General features: G+C 39.7%; 1 protein-coding gene across 9 annotated transcripts in view; it reads left to right on the top strand.

Moving 5' to 3' along the window:
- Nucleotides 1–2247: 2247 nt before the first annotated feature.
- The window catches only part of LOC118400208 (ephrin type-B receptor 2), a 158077-nt gene continuing 145211 nt past the window's right edge, over nt 2248–15113 (top strand). For all 9 annotated transcript variants that reach the window (XM_052473398.1, XM_035796835.2, XM_052473401.1 and 6 more), the window contains exon 1: nt 2248–2433. In XM_052473398.1, coding sequence (XP_052329358.1) covers nt 2382–2433 — 52 coding nt within the window. In that variant the 5' untranslated portion in view covers nt 2248–2381. The remainder of the gene's footprint in view (nt 2434–15113) is intronic.

Below are 15113 nucleotides of genomic sequence, written 5' to 3' on the forward strand. Positions count from 1 at the left end.
ATATCACTCAGAGATAGTGGATAATTATCATTAGTTATCAATGACTCAAGAAAAACACAGCAGCATCCCATACAGTACATTTCAAAAGCACATAGACTATTCCATCTAGTAATTTGAATGCTATTAATGCTATCTATTACTGCAGTGGAATATCTACAGCAGGGGATTTGAGAAAAACATTACAAATCAAATTATGAAAAACAGCATTTATACTAAATGTACCTTTTTTATCACTGATACTATTGCTATATTTTGGCAACGTTTTCTTCCATATATGTCCAAATGGCTCAAACACATGTACACTCATAAATAAAAAAGGGTTATTTGGTTGTCCCCATTGGAGGCAAACAAAGACAGTAGTGAAGAGGGCATGGCAATGCCTATTCCCTCTCAGGAGACTGAAAAAACTTTGGCATGTGTCCTCAGATCCTAAAAAAGTTATACAGCTGCACCATCGAGAGCATCCTGACTGGTAGATCACCGCCTGGTATGGGAATTGCTCGGCCACCGACCACAAGGCACTACAGATGGTAGTTCGTACGGCCCAGTACATCACCGGTGCCAAGCTTCCTGCCATCCAGGACCTCTATACCAGGCGGTGTCAGAGGAAGGCCGTAAAAAATTCCATATTTTGCAGCCACCCTAGTCATAAACTGTTCTCTCTGCCACCGCACGGCAAGCGTTACCAGAGCGCCAAGTCTAGGTCCAAAAGGCTTCTTAACAGCTTCTATCCCCAAGCCAGAAGACTCCTGAACAGCTAATCAGATGGCTACCCGGACTATTTGCAAATGGCTACCCAGACTATGTATTATCTACACATAGTCACTTTACCTCTACCTACAGTACATGTACATATTACCTCAATTACCTCGACTAACCTGTGCCCCCGCACATTGACTCCACTCTATATAGCCTCACATCTGCTCCAGTTTCAACTGTTCTGCCTTATTATTATTCGACCATGCTGGTCATTTATGAACATTTGAACATCTTGGCCATGTTCTGTTATAATCTCCACCCGGCACAGCCAGAAGAGGACTGGCCACCCCACATAGCCTGGTTCCTCTCTAGCTTTCTTCCTAGGTTTTGGCCTTTCTAGGGAGTTTTTCCTAGCCACCGTGCTTCTACACCTGCATTGCTTGCTGTTTGGGGTTTTAGGCTGGGTTTCAGTACAGCACTTTGAGATATCAGCTGATGTACGAAGGGCTATATAAATACATTTGATTTGATTTGTTATTTTATTGTTGCTCTTTAATTATTTGTTATTTTTCTATTTCCCTCTTTTCCATTTGTATTTATTTTTTTACTTCAGTTCATTTGAGTAAATACTTTCTTAACAATAATTTTTCTTAAAACTGCATTGTTGGTTAAGTGCTTGTACAGTCTATGGTAAGCATTGCACTGTAATGTCCACACCTGTTGTGTTCAGCGCATGTGACAAATACAATTTGATTTGATTTGATTTATGAGGACAGCCAAAGAACCCTTTCGGGAACGCCTTTTTAAAAAAGTGTATCCATGAGCCATCTATTTTTTAATAGATGGCTCATGAATTGAACACGCATCCTATTATTATAATTACTTTGAAAGATATCACTCAGCCCTTCTACCCCTTATCTTAATTATACTCGAAGCATAATTATTGAGTAAATAATACTAACAGACTAAGCTAACTTTTATAGTGGGGTTTCCTATAAAGAAGACGTTCTCCTAAACAAAACAATTATAAAAAAATGACCCAATGATTGGTATTTACCGGACCATTAAAAATGACTGTAACATCACTTACTCTTTGTTGAATTATCTGATCCATGATCCTTGTCACCTGCCAAGAGTGTCAAGACATTAATATAAAATGCATTACTAACAACAAAATCTACATAAAGGTCGTAGGCAGAACATTTATTGCTCGACTATCACCCTTCCACGTGATTCTAAAAATCCATGATTATCAGACATAGATGAGGCAGTTAGGCGATTCTATCTTTATGATTGACAGTATCGATAGTGGAACTTCTTTTGGCAGGGGGAGAGCGTGGCATGATCAACAACTAAAAGCATAAACAAAAGTCCTAGGCTTATTATGATATATTTTAGAGTTTGAATTATATATATATGCAATATGCACATGTCTTAAATTTGAGATGTGGAGCAATTTTCCTAGCGTGGATAATGTTGTAATATACACGGCACCCCTTGGTCTGCTGTTTTTGGTTTCGCCCAAACTTGGTTCAGATTTGAGTTATTTTCTATGGCGTCTGGTTTTCTCTATTGAAGGTGAAGGTCCGCTCATCTCCGCCAGCATTCGCTGTCAATGGCTTTCAGGACTTATTTTATTTGAATGTCTGGGCTTTTAACAGTTTCGTCCAAAGAAACCAATAATGGATATTCTATGGATTTTATGGATAATACCCACCGCTATAGCTGTAGAAGGTAAGAGCATGTTTGAATTCCATTAAAAAACGTCTTGCCGACCTGGTTGTAGAGTTTCTGATCACAGCACGTTGAGTGGTTGACTGGTTGTAAACGACAAAAAATCACACCTCTGTCACAGAACGTTCCGGGGAATACATTGTGGCAAGCCGCTTCTTTGATTTTTGAACTGAAATAATTAACAATAGCTATAATGAGGGTTGCACCCAACATGCCCTCATCCTCTCAGGTAACCGAACGTAGGTTATTGTTTGTTATGAAGGACATACCAAATGTTTATTAGGCTACTACTGTATGTCATTGTATACATGCCAAATCAATACATCTCTAGGTTTATATAATTTCAAACAGTTCAACCTTCAACACTAAAGTAAACGCGTTAGACTACTTTATAATGCAGCATGGATTTTCCTCTTGTCTGCAATTTGTAAAATAGCAGCATGAACAACCAACAATAGTCAGTAGGCGATACATTTCCTGAAGATGATTGTGTCTAGTATGGACAGTTCTGTATTTGATTAATGAGGCATCTGTTGTATAGCTTAATCATTTAGTTGGAAATGGAAACATCTAGTTGTGCTGTGCACTGGCCGGAGCACGCAGGTTTCTCTTGTGAATTATGATGAGCAGCGTGTTCAGTGGCACAATGGAACAGACTTCATGTGAGCAGAGCGCTACAGTAACCTACCAATGTTTAACCACCAAGCACGATCCATTTTTTGATTGAAAATAGGGCGGTAGGTTGATTATCTACACTTCAGTTAATGTGCTATTTTGGTGTGATGATTTGTCACAGAACACGAGTCTTGTGTTTGCTTTTGAAGGGATGAGTGTTGGCGGTTTAGAATGAGTAGAGCCTACCTCTTACATACGGGTAGGATACCAACCACACTGTAAATACGTTCCCTGCAAACATAAATATATACATTCTGTAAACCAGGGTTCCCCAACTGGCGGCCAGCGTGTGGTTTTATTTGGCACCCAAAGTTTTCTCAGCTAAATATATGTATTATTTATATATGATGAATTTACATTTTTATTGTTAGACATTAAAGAGTTTAAAAACATCAGGAAATCGGCTCCAAGTGATTTTAATTTGGAAAATCTGCTCCCATGTATTCCCACGCATAATAGAGAGGCACAAGGGTTGAAATCATTTTGTTTTAGTCAAATATTTTATCAGTTTGGGCTTCTTGTGGTCAATTTTTTGTCCATATTTTTTGTAATTATTTTCTGGCCTTGACCCTAAAGAAAAAATCGGTATGCGGCTGAATCTATTGATGATCCCTGCTGTAAAACCTACTGTACTTAGCCTACCAAGTGAATAAGAAGCGGATACTATCTTCATGTAGCCTATAGTCGTTTTTGAAGAGAAGTGTGCTCCACATACCTTGCTAGTCCTTTAGAGTTGATAAATACAACTTTGGTATATTTCAAACAGCATATAATTGAACTGGTATATTGGAAAAGGATGTTGCCTAAATTGTTACATAGGCAGGGAATTTGTACTTTCCAGTTGACATTTATAGTTGTAGAGTAGGTAGGCCCATACACATATCCAATGTTGTGTTCCACTGGCAAAATAAATTAATACTTACATTTTAGTGATTTAGCAGAAGCTCTTATCCAGAGCAACTTACAAGAGCAATTAGGGTTTAGTGCCTTGCTCAAGGGCACATCGACAGAGTTTTCATCTAGTCGGCTCAGAGATTCAAACCACAACGTCATTTTCGGTTACTGGCCCGACGCTATGGTAGTGTTTAGGCCTCTGTGTCTGAGCATAAGAATTTTCACACTCAACATTTATACATAATAATTGTAAAATGCTATATTTTTACAACTACAATTTTTAGTTGTCTGATTACATTCTTTCAATGAAAATAGTAGATGCCTTTGCTTGTCATCTAATACCAACATATATGTATATTTTTAACATTTACTGTAATTAGTAGTTGATGATGCTTAACATTTGGAAATATTTTTTTCTATCCTTATTCAAAATAATAATTTTACCAATAAGAGAAACACTGTTTGCAAGACCCAGGGTCTAGGAACCAGACTCATACGCAATTTATAAAATAATTAGAATATTATAAACAATGGCTTTGTGACCTAGCAACTATATATAAATATATATTTTTTTTTTATGTGTATATATAGAAACCTGTCCTGAGCTGCTATATTTTCAATTATATGTTATATTGTTATAACAACTATATTGTTATCATTAATTAATATTATTGATATTATTGTTATTATTATTATTATTATTATTATTATTTCAATTTCATTCTTATTATTTTGTTTTCTATATAAACATATCTTAATTCAGTGAGGATTGTTTTCTACATGTTACTGGAGGTAAATTATTTAAGGCCAGACTCTTCCTATACATGTTCCGGTTTGAGTTAGTTCATAGTTTTCACCTGAAATGAAAAATAAAGCTTGAATGGAAAAAGCTCATGGGTGTTTGCCTTTATAAGGTTAGTGATAGAATGGAGTTATTCTCTGTTAGCAGTCTTCGGGCTCTAGGGTCATGAGTGAGGTGGAACCACAGACAGTAGGATAGAAGCTGCTTCATGACAAATAATAACAGACCAATGTATTTCAACCAATTGCGTTGAATAGAGTGGCATGCTGTTTTCTCTTTCTGGAATGCAAACGTGGCTAGATGATGTATGAGACTGCAAAATATATTTATAAACCGCAATAAAAAACAGGCCTTTGTTTCGTATTGTGCAATGTGGCAGGCTAATACACATATTATGATGTCATTTGGTAGGCCTATTTTATCAAGAGTTTTCTATTTTATTTGTGTCGCAAGCAATATATGTCATTAATGAAGCTATTTATTTTGCTTTTCTCTTTCAGAATACATTTATTTCTTGGTCATTTACAATGTAATACAAATATTTGAACGTTCAGACAAAGGTTGCATGGAAGAAAATGCTGTTTTCTTTCTGGAGAGACAATTAGGCTAATAGTTACTCCTTTTCATGTTTCTGTTTACTTAATTGAATAGTCATTCATTACTATTCAACATCACTGAAGATAAAAGTATTGATTGCCGAACCCATATTTCTCAAGCAATATTAGCCAGCAACACTTGTTATGTTTATTGTATTTCAGTATCGTGACTGGTTGGTCTTATCTCCAACCCATCACAGGCCCCCCATTTTACCCTTTGTATCACCCTAGCTGATCATCCAATGAAGTTGCAGGAGTAGGCCACGTATGAAAAATCGAGAGTTGAAAAAGAGGTCACTGCAGCATTAATAAAAAAAACAACAACACGAGACAGAGAGGAACGTTGAAGTAAATCGTATTGACGGCTCTGATGTCAGAACATGGTTGCTTTGGCGAAGGTTCTTCTGTCGGGTTTTATAAAAATTAACGTCCAAGTACACCCATAGTCATTCCGGCACATCTCTGAGATCAAGCCTAATGTTGGTTATATTGCATCGTGTATTAAAAAAAATAACAGATGTTTTGGGGTGTTTTGATGTATCATTTTAATAGCTAGCTAATAAGTATGTATATCTACCGTAATTGTATAGCCTAGCAATTGAAGAGAATACATATAGCTATACTTTTATGTTTATGTTAGGCTAATTATTTAGCCCTACGTATCTTTCAATGTATTTGGACAACATAGATTGTTTCATGTTTTATCTTTTGTTTAGCGTTTCTTGGGCATAGCAGGTGAACTTTCTATTAATGACAGGTGATATTCTTTCAGCTACAGCTGTAAAGTCTGCTTCCAACTCACACTCTCAAACACATACATCCTCTGAACGCAGCTCACTTTCCAGCCCACTTTCCAGCTCACACTCTCAAACACATAGATCCCATGAACACAGCTCACTCTCCAGATCCCAATCACCTGAATCCTGATCACCTGTTCACACACCTGTATGTCATTTACACACACTATTTAGTTCAGTTCTTTGCACCCCATCATTGTGAGGTATTGTCTGTTTTGATACATCTTTCTATTCGGAGCTCTGTTTTTTCCCGTATTAGTCCTCCTGTGTATCATAGTTTTGGCCATCTTCACTAGCAATGTTTTTTTGCCTATTCCCTGCCTGTACTTTTGCAGATTTCCTGTCATCAACCTCTTGCCTGATCTCTTGGACTATGTTATAGCCTTTTTCCCTACCTGTACTGTTACCTTGTTGGAGTCCCTGTGTATGACCTTCTGCCAGTCCCTGGACCCAGCTACCTGCCTCCTCCCGTGGTCCTTTACTAAATAAACACCTGCTGCACCCTGCACTTGAAACCAGCACTCTGTCTCCCATCATACTCATTACAACAGCTCTAACAACCATACCTTCGTATATGGATTTCAGGGTGGTTAAATGTTGAGAGTGATGTAGCTAGTTATCTTTTAAACCAAAAGACAGGGATGCTGTTGGGCTAAAATACCATGAATTGTGGATTTAATGCAAGCCCCTGTTGATATGAAATCTTCTCGGTAGGCCTATGGGACATTTTTGAAGGCAAGCTGTAATAAATGGAATCGAGGTGCTTAGTAAGATAACTCCTGTTATTCCAGCAGAGCCAGGCAGGCTTGTGTATTTATCTTCTCATTCTGTTTAGCTTTGCATCAGCTGCAGGTGCATTACTTACATCATACCAGGTGTATCTATGGAGCGCATCATCAACAACAACAACAACAACAAAACAACATTTATCTTGCAAATCTTACCAGAGCTGTCATAAAGTGTTATCATGAAAGTATGTGGAAGTCCATTCATGCTATTTAAGGTCAGGCATAGTATTATAAAATCTAGTCAGTCATTGATTGAATTAATTAACCACAAAGCATTTGGCTGTACCAGACCTTTGGCTCTCTGATTGTGTGTCTTATTACCCTTCTCCTATCTCTGGACTGGGTAAATTCTGGGTAAATAATGGACTGTAATATAAAGTAACCAAAGTTTGAATAAACACGGTTTATTGACTAGCTTTTTTGTGGAGTTAAGATAATTGTAACAAAGTGAAGCCATTTAATTCAGTGTGAAAACATGATTTTTATTTAAATTCAATCGTCGCACAACATTTAAAATTGCACAAACAGTCAACAGTATATTCCACCACCTCTCTAACTCGTGCCTCAATAATTTGTGGGTTTAGATAACTGACAGTTGTAGAGATGACACCACGGATGAGGCACTGTTAAAGAACTTGGTGTCCCAGATTACATATCTAAGGAAGGGAGTTGTTTTTTGTTAGTATCTAGTGAAAATGTCAGAGCGATATCTTAGGGCGCTTTCAGATATCCCCTTATGATCAGGATCCTGGAACGTTTGGGAACCTGATCCTCACAATAAAGCATGTGTGAAATGCAAATGAACCCTAGCTGAAACAAATCCTGAGTACCAGGTATTGTACTCTTTTGCCCGTTGTAAACAAGCTAGCTTGTTAACGTCATGTAGAAGGTGCGTCTTGCTAATCGTACCATGAAACGGTTATTTTCAGGTCTTGTGAAACAAAATGCATTCTGTAGAATAGTCACAAATTTCTTATGTGAAAACGCCCTTAGAGATAGTAACCAGCCCCAGAGGTTTGTCTGCCATAATGCAGTTGCCTCCTCCAATAGGCTACAGTGGAAACCTGAGAGAACACAAAGTGCTTTCAGTATTTCATTCTTTGTTACTCTGTTTTATCCTAAAATGTATTTTTTGTTGTGTGTTGTTTGAAGAGAGTTATGAACATTTGCATTTTGAGTTTGTCAAATTCATATAAACCTGCTTTCAAATGTGAATTCACAAGTCCCATTTAATTTGTACTTGTGTGGGGACTAGAAGTGTTAGCCTAACATGGAGGCATTATGGTTTTGAAATAGTAACAAAAGCCTATGAGAGGAGGGCCCTAAAATGGGATTAAATCAAGGTCAAGTGAGCAACCATACACAATCCTGTGTTTTCTTAGTCTACCCAATGAGCAGATGCAGGGAGCTCGTCTGTACACCAACCACCACAGTAGACTTTAACAGAATCTGCCTCTATTCAAGACCTAATCCATGCTGCCCAGGGCCCAGGCATTGTCACTTTGCATGCTAAATTTCAATTAGTGCTGGTACCAGTTGTTTCACTTGAGGTTGCGTGTCACATTTCGGGGACATCCATAGGCTACCTTGAGGATGGGTTTAATGCCAGGGTATCCGAGGGGCTCAGAGATGTTGGCCGATGATGGCGAGAGGGGATGCCAGTTTCACAAAAACGTGTTCTCTCTGCATGGGATGACATCATTGTGGCAAAATGTTGAACTGCTGTCTTTTGTTACGTGCATGTATCAGTGCCTCATTCTCCATCCATGTTCACTCTACTATTTGTTCATCAAGAGCCAGTCAGAAAGAGCCTGCCCCCTTTGGTAACATACCATTAAAAAAAAATGTTTTTATTTTTTATTTCAGTATATTGCTAGATTAAAATAATTCCAAGCAACAACTGTTGATTTATAGTCATACTTTGATATTTCTTTAGTTTACATGAAACCTTGTTTAGATGGAAACATTTATTTTCAACCTCTCCCTCAACGTGATCAAGGCAAAGGAGACGATTGTGGACTACAGGAAAAAGAGGACAGAGGACGCCCCCATTCTCATCGACGGGGCTGCAGTGGAGGAGGTTGAAAGCTTCAAGTTCCTTACTGGGATACATCACTGGAGCCAAGCTTCCTGCCATCCAGGACTATATCATGCAGTGTCAGAGGAAGGCCCTAAAAATTGTCAAAGACTCCAGCCACCCTAGTCATAGACTATTCTCTCTGCTACCGCACGGTAAGCGGTACCGGAGCGCCAAGTCTAGGACCAAGAGGCTTCTAAAACAGCTTCTACCCCCAAGCCATAAGACTCCTGAACATCTAGTAAAATGGCTACCCAGACTATTTGCAGTGCTCCCTCCCCCCTCACCCCCTCTTTACACCACTGCTACTCTCTGTTGTCATCTGTGCATAGTCACTTTAACAACTCTACCTACATTTACATACTACCTCAACTGACCGGTGCCCGCACACATTGACTCTGTATCGATACCCCCCTGTATATAGTCTCGCTTGTTATTTTTATTTTACTGCTGCTCTTTAATTACTTGTTGCTTTTATCTCTTATTCTTATCTGTACTTTTTTGAAACTGCATTGTTGGTTAGGGGCTCGTAAGTAAGCAATTCACTGTAAGGTCTACTACACCTGTTGTATTCGGTGCATGTGACTAATACAATTTGATTTGACTATTCCCAATATGCTTTTTTATGGCTTGCCTCAGAACGGTTAACTGTGCACAACATAAGCTCAGTTGGAAACATACAATTGAATAGTTCTAAGTGTAGAATTTCAACACCAACAGGTTTGTCAACACTAGAGGTACTGTGGAATGTGGACAATTGAGCACCTATACTTTACATTAAATTGTATTCTTCACTGAGGATCACTTGAATTATTGGTCTTGGGTTTTGTTTTTCTAGCAGTGGTTAAAGTATAGGTGTGTTGGTCTACCCTAGGGCTATAATTGTTTTAGCCTGTTGTCAGAAAATGTGTTTTTGTCTAAAAGTGAGACAATCTAGACACTATGACTAATGCCCCCTTTTTTCAACCTAACATTGTATGGCACTGTTAGGGCTTGCAGTGCCCTGCACTAATATTGGCACCCGTGGTAAATATGAGCAAAACAGGCTGTGAAATGTTTTTCTTTATTGTTTATCCTTATGGTCTTTCATTCAAAATATTCACAAAAATCTAACCTTTAATTAAAGTAAAATAATTGAAAGAAATAATACATTTTAATCATAAAACATTTTTTTTTTCCTTTGCCAAGATAACAGATATCAGCTCTGAGTCTTCTCCTATAGTGCGTAAAGAAGTTGGAGAACACATGGCAAGGGATCTGAGACCATTCCTCCATACAGAATTTCTCCAGATCCTACAGATTCCGAGCTCCACACTTGTGGACTCTCCTCTTCTGCTCATCCCACATGCTTTCTATGGGGTTTAGGTTAGGGGACTGGGATGGCCGTGGCAAAACCTTGATTCTGTCGTCAGTGAACCATTTTTGTGTTGATTTTGAGGTGTGCTTTGGATCATTGTCCTGTTGGGAGATCCAACCACCGCCCCGTTTAAGCTTCCTAGCAGAGGTAGTCAGGTTTTGATTTAATATCTGATGGTACTTGATGGAGTCCATGATACCATGTATCTTAACAAGTTGTCCAGGGCCTTTGCAAGAAAAACAGTCCCACAACATCAAAAATCCACCACCATACTTCACAGTGGGGATGATGTACTTTTTTGTATGTCTATCTTTCTGAATACGCCAAACCCACCTCTGGTGTTTGTTTCCAAAAAGCTCTATTTTGGTCTCATCTGACCATAGAACCCGGTCCCATTGAAAGTTCCAGTAATGTTTGGAAAATTGTAGGCGCTTGAGTCTGTTGTTTGATGACAGCAAAGACTTGTATATGGCAACCCTCCCAAACAACTTGTTATGTAGGTGGCGTCTGATGGACGTTTTGGATACTTTCTGACCCCAAGACCCAACTAACGTCTCCAGTTGTGATCCTTGGAGATTTTTTGGCCACTCGAACCATCCTCCTCACTGTGCATGTGGTCAATATAGACAAACGTCCTCTTCCAGGCTGATTGGTAACATCTCCAGTTGCTTTAAACTTCTTAAGTATTGACCTGATAGTGGAAATGGGCATTTTCAACCGTTATTTTCTTCTAACCATTTCCTTATTTGTCCAGCTCAACAACCTTTTGTCGCACATCATTGCTGTTTTCTCGGGTCTTTCCCATAGTGATGGATGACCTTGGGAACATAGCCTGTGTGTCACCTCATATTTATACCCCAGTGGAACAGGAAGTAATAATTGTGACACATGTTTTGGAGAAAAGCATTTATTTCACTGGTATTTTTTCATTTTTTTTCCCTTCAGTTAAAGGTTTGATATCTGTGAATATTTTGAATGAAAGTACAGGATAAACAGCAAATATATTTTTTTCTCAGCCATTTTTTCTCATATTTACCAAAGGTGCCAATATTATTTGGGGGGCTCCCGAGTGGCACAGCGGTCTAAGGCACTGCATCTCAGTGCTAGAGGCGTCACTACAGACCCTTGGTTGATTCCAGGCTGTATCACAACCGGCTGTGATTGGGAGTCCCATAGGGCGGCGCACAATTGGCCCACCATCGTTAGGGTTTGGCCGGGGTAGGCCGTCATTGTAAATAAGAATTTGTTCCTAACTGACTTGCCTAGTTAAATAAAGGCCAAAAAATAGTGGAGGGCACTGTATATTGAAGATTAGTCAGATTGAATGCATCATTTCTGAGACAGATAGGTATAATTATCATGTTGGATATAATTCTATTATCTTCCAAGCTTCATACCTCTCAACACTGAATGTCAAACAGAATGTGGTTGATAATTAGTTCAGCTAATGATGTTAGGGTTGCTACACAGAGGTAAGGAGTTTATTCAATGGGAGCACAGTTTCTGGCCTGTGGGCTATATGTTGTTATTTTGAACTGTATAAATTCAATAGAAACTACAAAAGCAACCTAATGTGTACCTTTACAGGTATAACATTGTTATACCAATTGTTCAGGAACCTAGATTCAGGATAATGTTAATATATAGTTTAAATGTTTCAATCACAACTTACTTCTTGATTTACAAATTACAAATCCCCAGCATGTCACATGCTACACTAAAAACTCAAGATGATGAGCTCCCTCCTTGTTGCCTGCATTGTTATGCATATTTGAAAGCATAAATCTCACAGCCTCTGTACCTTCATTTGAATTGAGCTCAGAGGGTAAATGCAGCTGGTGTCAAGCCAAGTGAGGAGGAGCATATCCTGAGAGAGGTCAGACCTGGTCTCCGAGCTGCCCTCCATACACACCCCAGGTACTGTGCCACTGCCTCGCTGAACGGGCCCACAGAACACAAACCCAGCGGATTAGTGTCTAGCTCTCAGTGTCCCCGGGAGCAGAGCCCATCGGCGGAGACAAAGAAAGGCTGATTGCGTTGTCATCTGCATCACAAAGGGAAGCCTTTTCCACCTGAACCGTTGCCTCTGCTGCGCTGCACATCCCATATATCAGTTCCTCTGGACCCACGTGACATCTGCCTTTTTGTTTTTCTCTCTGTCTCTTTCTCTTTTCCTATATCTCAGTTTTTCTCTTTCTTTCTTTCTCTCTAGCCCCCCCCACACTCTTGCTCCTCTCTCTCTGTCCCCATATCAGCAGTGTGACGCCTCCCTCAGTGGGGACTGGGCTCGCTAGACTTTATGTAAACTGCAGCAGATATGACCGATTTCAGCCCCCGTCGGTAGTAATGGGCCCAGCATGAGTCGTCGTTTTCCTCTTCCGAGGGAAGCACACTAACACTGGGTCTCCCCCCTGCCCTCGCCCTCACTGGCTGGCTAGCCACGGTGAGCTGCTCGGTTCTGCTTTGCTCCGCGCCAATATGCAGACACACAGACAAAGGTCCTCCACTACCTATCAGTCTCACTCTCTGGTACAGACAGAGCACCCTGACATGATTTCCAGTGAGCTGACGTGAGTTTTATCTGATTAGTGTGAGCTGGGAAGGACCTGGTGTCCTGTAACAGATTAAGCTTGTCTTTAGTTATTGTACAGGGAGGTTGAGCACCAATGTGTAATGGTACAGTAGAGCAGATGTACTGTGGGTTGTTGCCTTCTTGTGGGATCAGCACTCTAGTTCCTACTGTAAATGTAGTTCTATTGTGAAGACTCAACGACTCTACCGAATGCTCAATATTTACGTATGTACCACACATGATAACTTCCCCCTATGGTCATGCAATAATTGTTGATTTTTCGGAATCAAATACCTGATATTATAGATAGCTAATCGGAGGACAGTACATTTTAAAGGCAAAAAAAGACAGAACATTATTATAAAAGCGTTATTAAGTGTGATACGGGAGATTTTTGTTGGTATCTAATTGCATTAGCCTAGTGCAAAGGGAATTAACGGAGATAATGAACTGATTTGGCCCGTGGCTGTGACTTGACTGCATTCAGAGAGCAGGAGCTAATGTTTTGTTGTTCCCAGATTAATTCAGATACAGCATAAGTCAATTGTAAAACCTCTCAAATGCTCAAAGTGCTTCAGTTAGCTACAGTTCAGACAGTCAGATTGGTGAAAGGTACTGTAACATCAGGGGTATCAACCTAACTCTTGGCTGAAATTACACCGTGTTAGATGTGGCCACAGAGGCGTGTTGTACTGTAGACAGTTAAAGAAGCAGGGGCCATTTTGATAACCTGGAAGAGTAAGAGACGAGAGCAGCCAGGAGGAGAGAAATAAAGTGCTAAAATGGACAGAGTGGTAATTGCACTTCTTCTTAGCAGTTAATCGGCTGTATTCCAATTACTCAGGACTGCCCCAGGCCAGAGAGGCTAATTCTCTGCACAGACTTAGCCCTGGTATGCGCACAGGGGTTTTACCATTACCTAGGGGTGGCAGGTGGGGTGTGATGGACTTTACGGCAGTTTTGCTTTGAGGATTTAAGATGGCTTCAGAGAGTTTTCCAGATTGGACTTTTTCTTCCACGTCATTCATATCGGAGCTTAAAGAGAGTCTCTCTCTTTTTCTCTCTCTCTCAATGTTACTGTTATTCTTTCTGCCTGTATTTATTACCGCAAAGCTATTCATATTGATTGGAATTGCTGAGTTTGATCTGCAATTACCAAGAATTCTCATATATTTTTTAACACAATCAGAAATGGAAGTCATTATAGTGGGTTGAGGTAATCACCTCCTTTTAGAATTCTCAGACTGCTCCAGACAACCACATATGGAGCTCCCTCATCAATCTGCAAAGGCTTAGAGCCCTAATCAATAGCACAAGCTTAGCAAATATTTAACCTTTAGCAACATTATAAGGATAACATCAATGAGGGGTCATTACAATTTCCCTTTTAATAGCTTGTATGATAAACACTCTATTCAACTGAGTAAGCACATGTGCATTTGCATAATCAACTCTTAGCAAGCAGGTTCAGGATGAGGCCGATAGGCAGCAGGATCTGTCAGACGTGCAGTTGTAATGACTCCCACTGAGGCCGTAAATTCATGTTGTGCTCTTGTTCCAACCATGTATTCATTGTTATTTTACTCTAACTTCTACCCTGTAGGAAACACTATCCCTAAAACTCACACCACGTTTTGAGGGAAGCCAAAGACAGCAATACGTGTCCACTGGGCTCGATGAAACCATGTCTATGTCTAGGGATCATTGGAGCCAAGAGGTAACACAGCTCACTGAAACAGGAGCACAATATAGGGATTTGAGGAGTGAAGACTATTTTCAATACCTTCCTCAGGCTCAACATTACAGATAGTATTCACAGTGGATCATTTGGAAGGGCAGCTGGGAAATCCATCGAGAATCTCAGGAGGCCTGCTGTGGCTGTGAAATCAATGCAGCGATCCAGCCGAGAGTGTTAAATGAAATGAATAAGTCATATGATATGGTTAAATGTGTAGAATGTTATTATTCATGTGGACCAAACAACTTTATCTGTAGATAACGCAAGCTGATATTTATGTCAGTGGAGCACCCCTTATACCCACCATCCATCAGTCCTTTTTAAGTTAACAACAGCCATGGCTCTTACGTTTTGAGTTGTGGACTGTATGACGAGGGAACAGCT

The sequence above is a fragment of the Oncorhynchus keta genome, chromosome 21 (assembly GCF_023373465.1).
Source record: "Oncorhynchus keta strain PuntledgeMale-10-30-2019 chromosome 21, Oket_V2, whole genome shotgun sequence".
NCBI classification, from domain to species: Eukaryota; Metazoa; Chordata; class Actinopteri; order Salmoniformes; family Salmonidae; genus Oncorhynchus; species Oncorhynchus keta.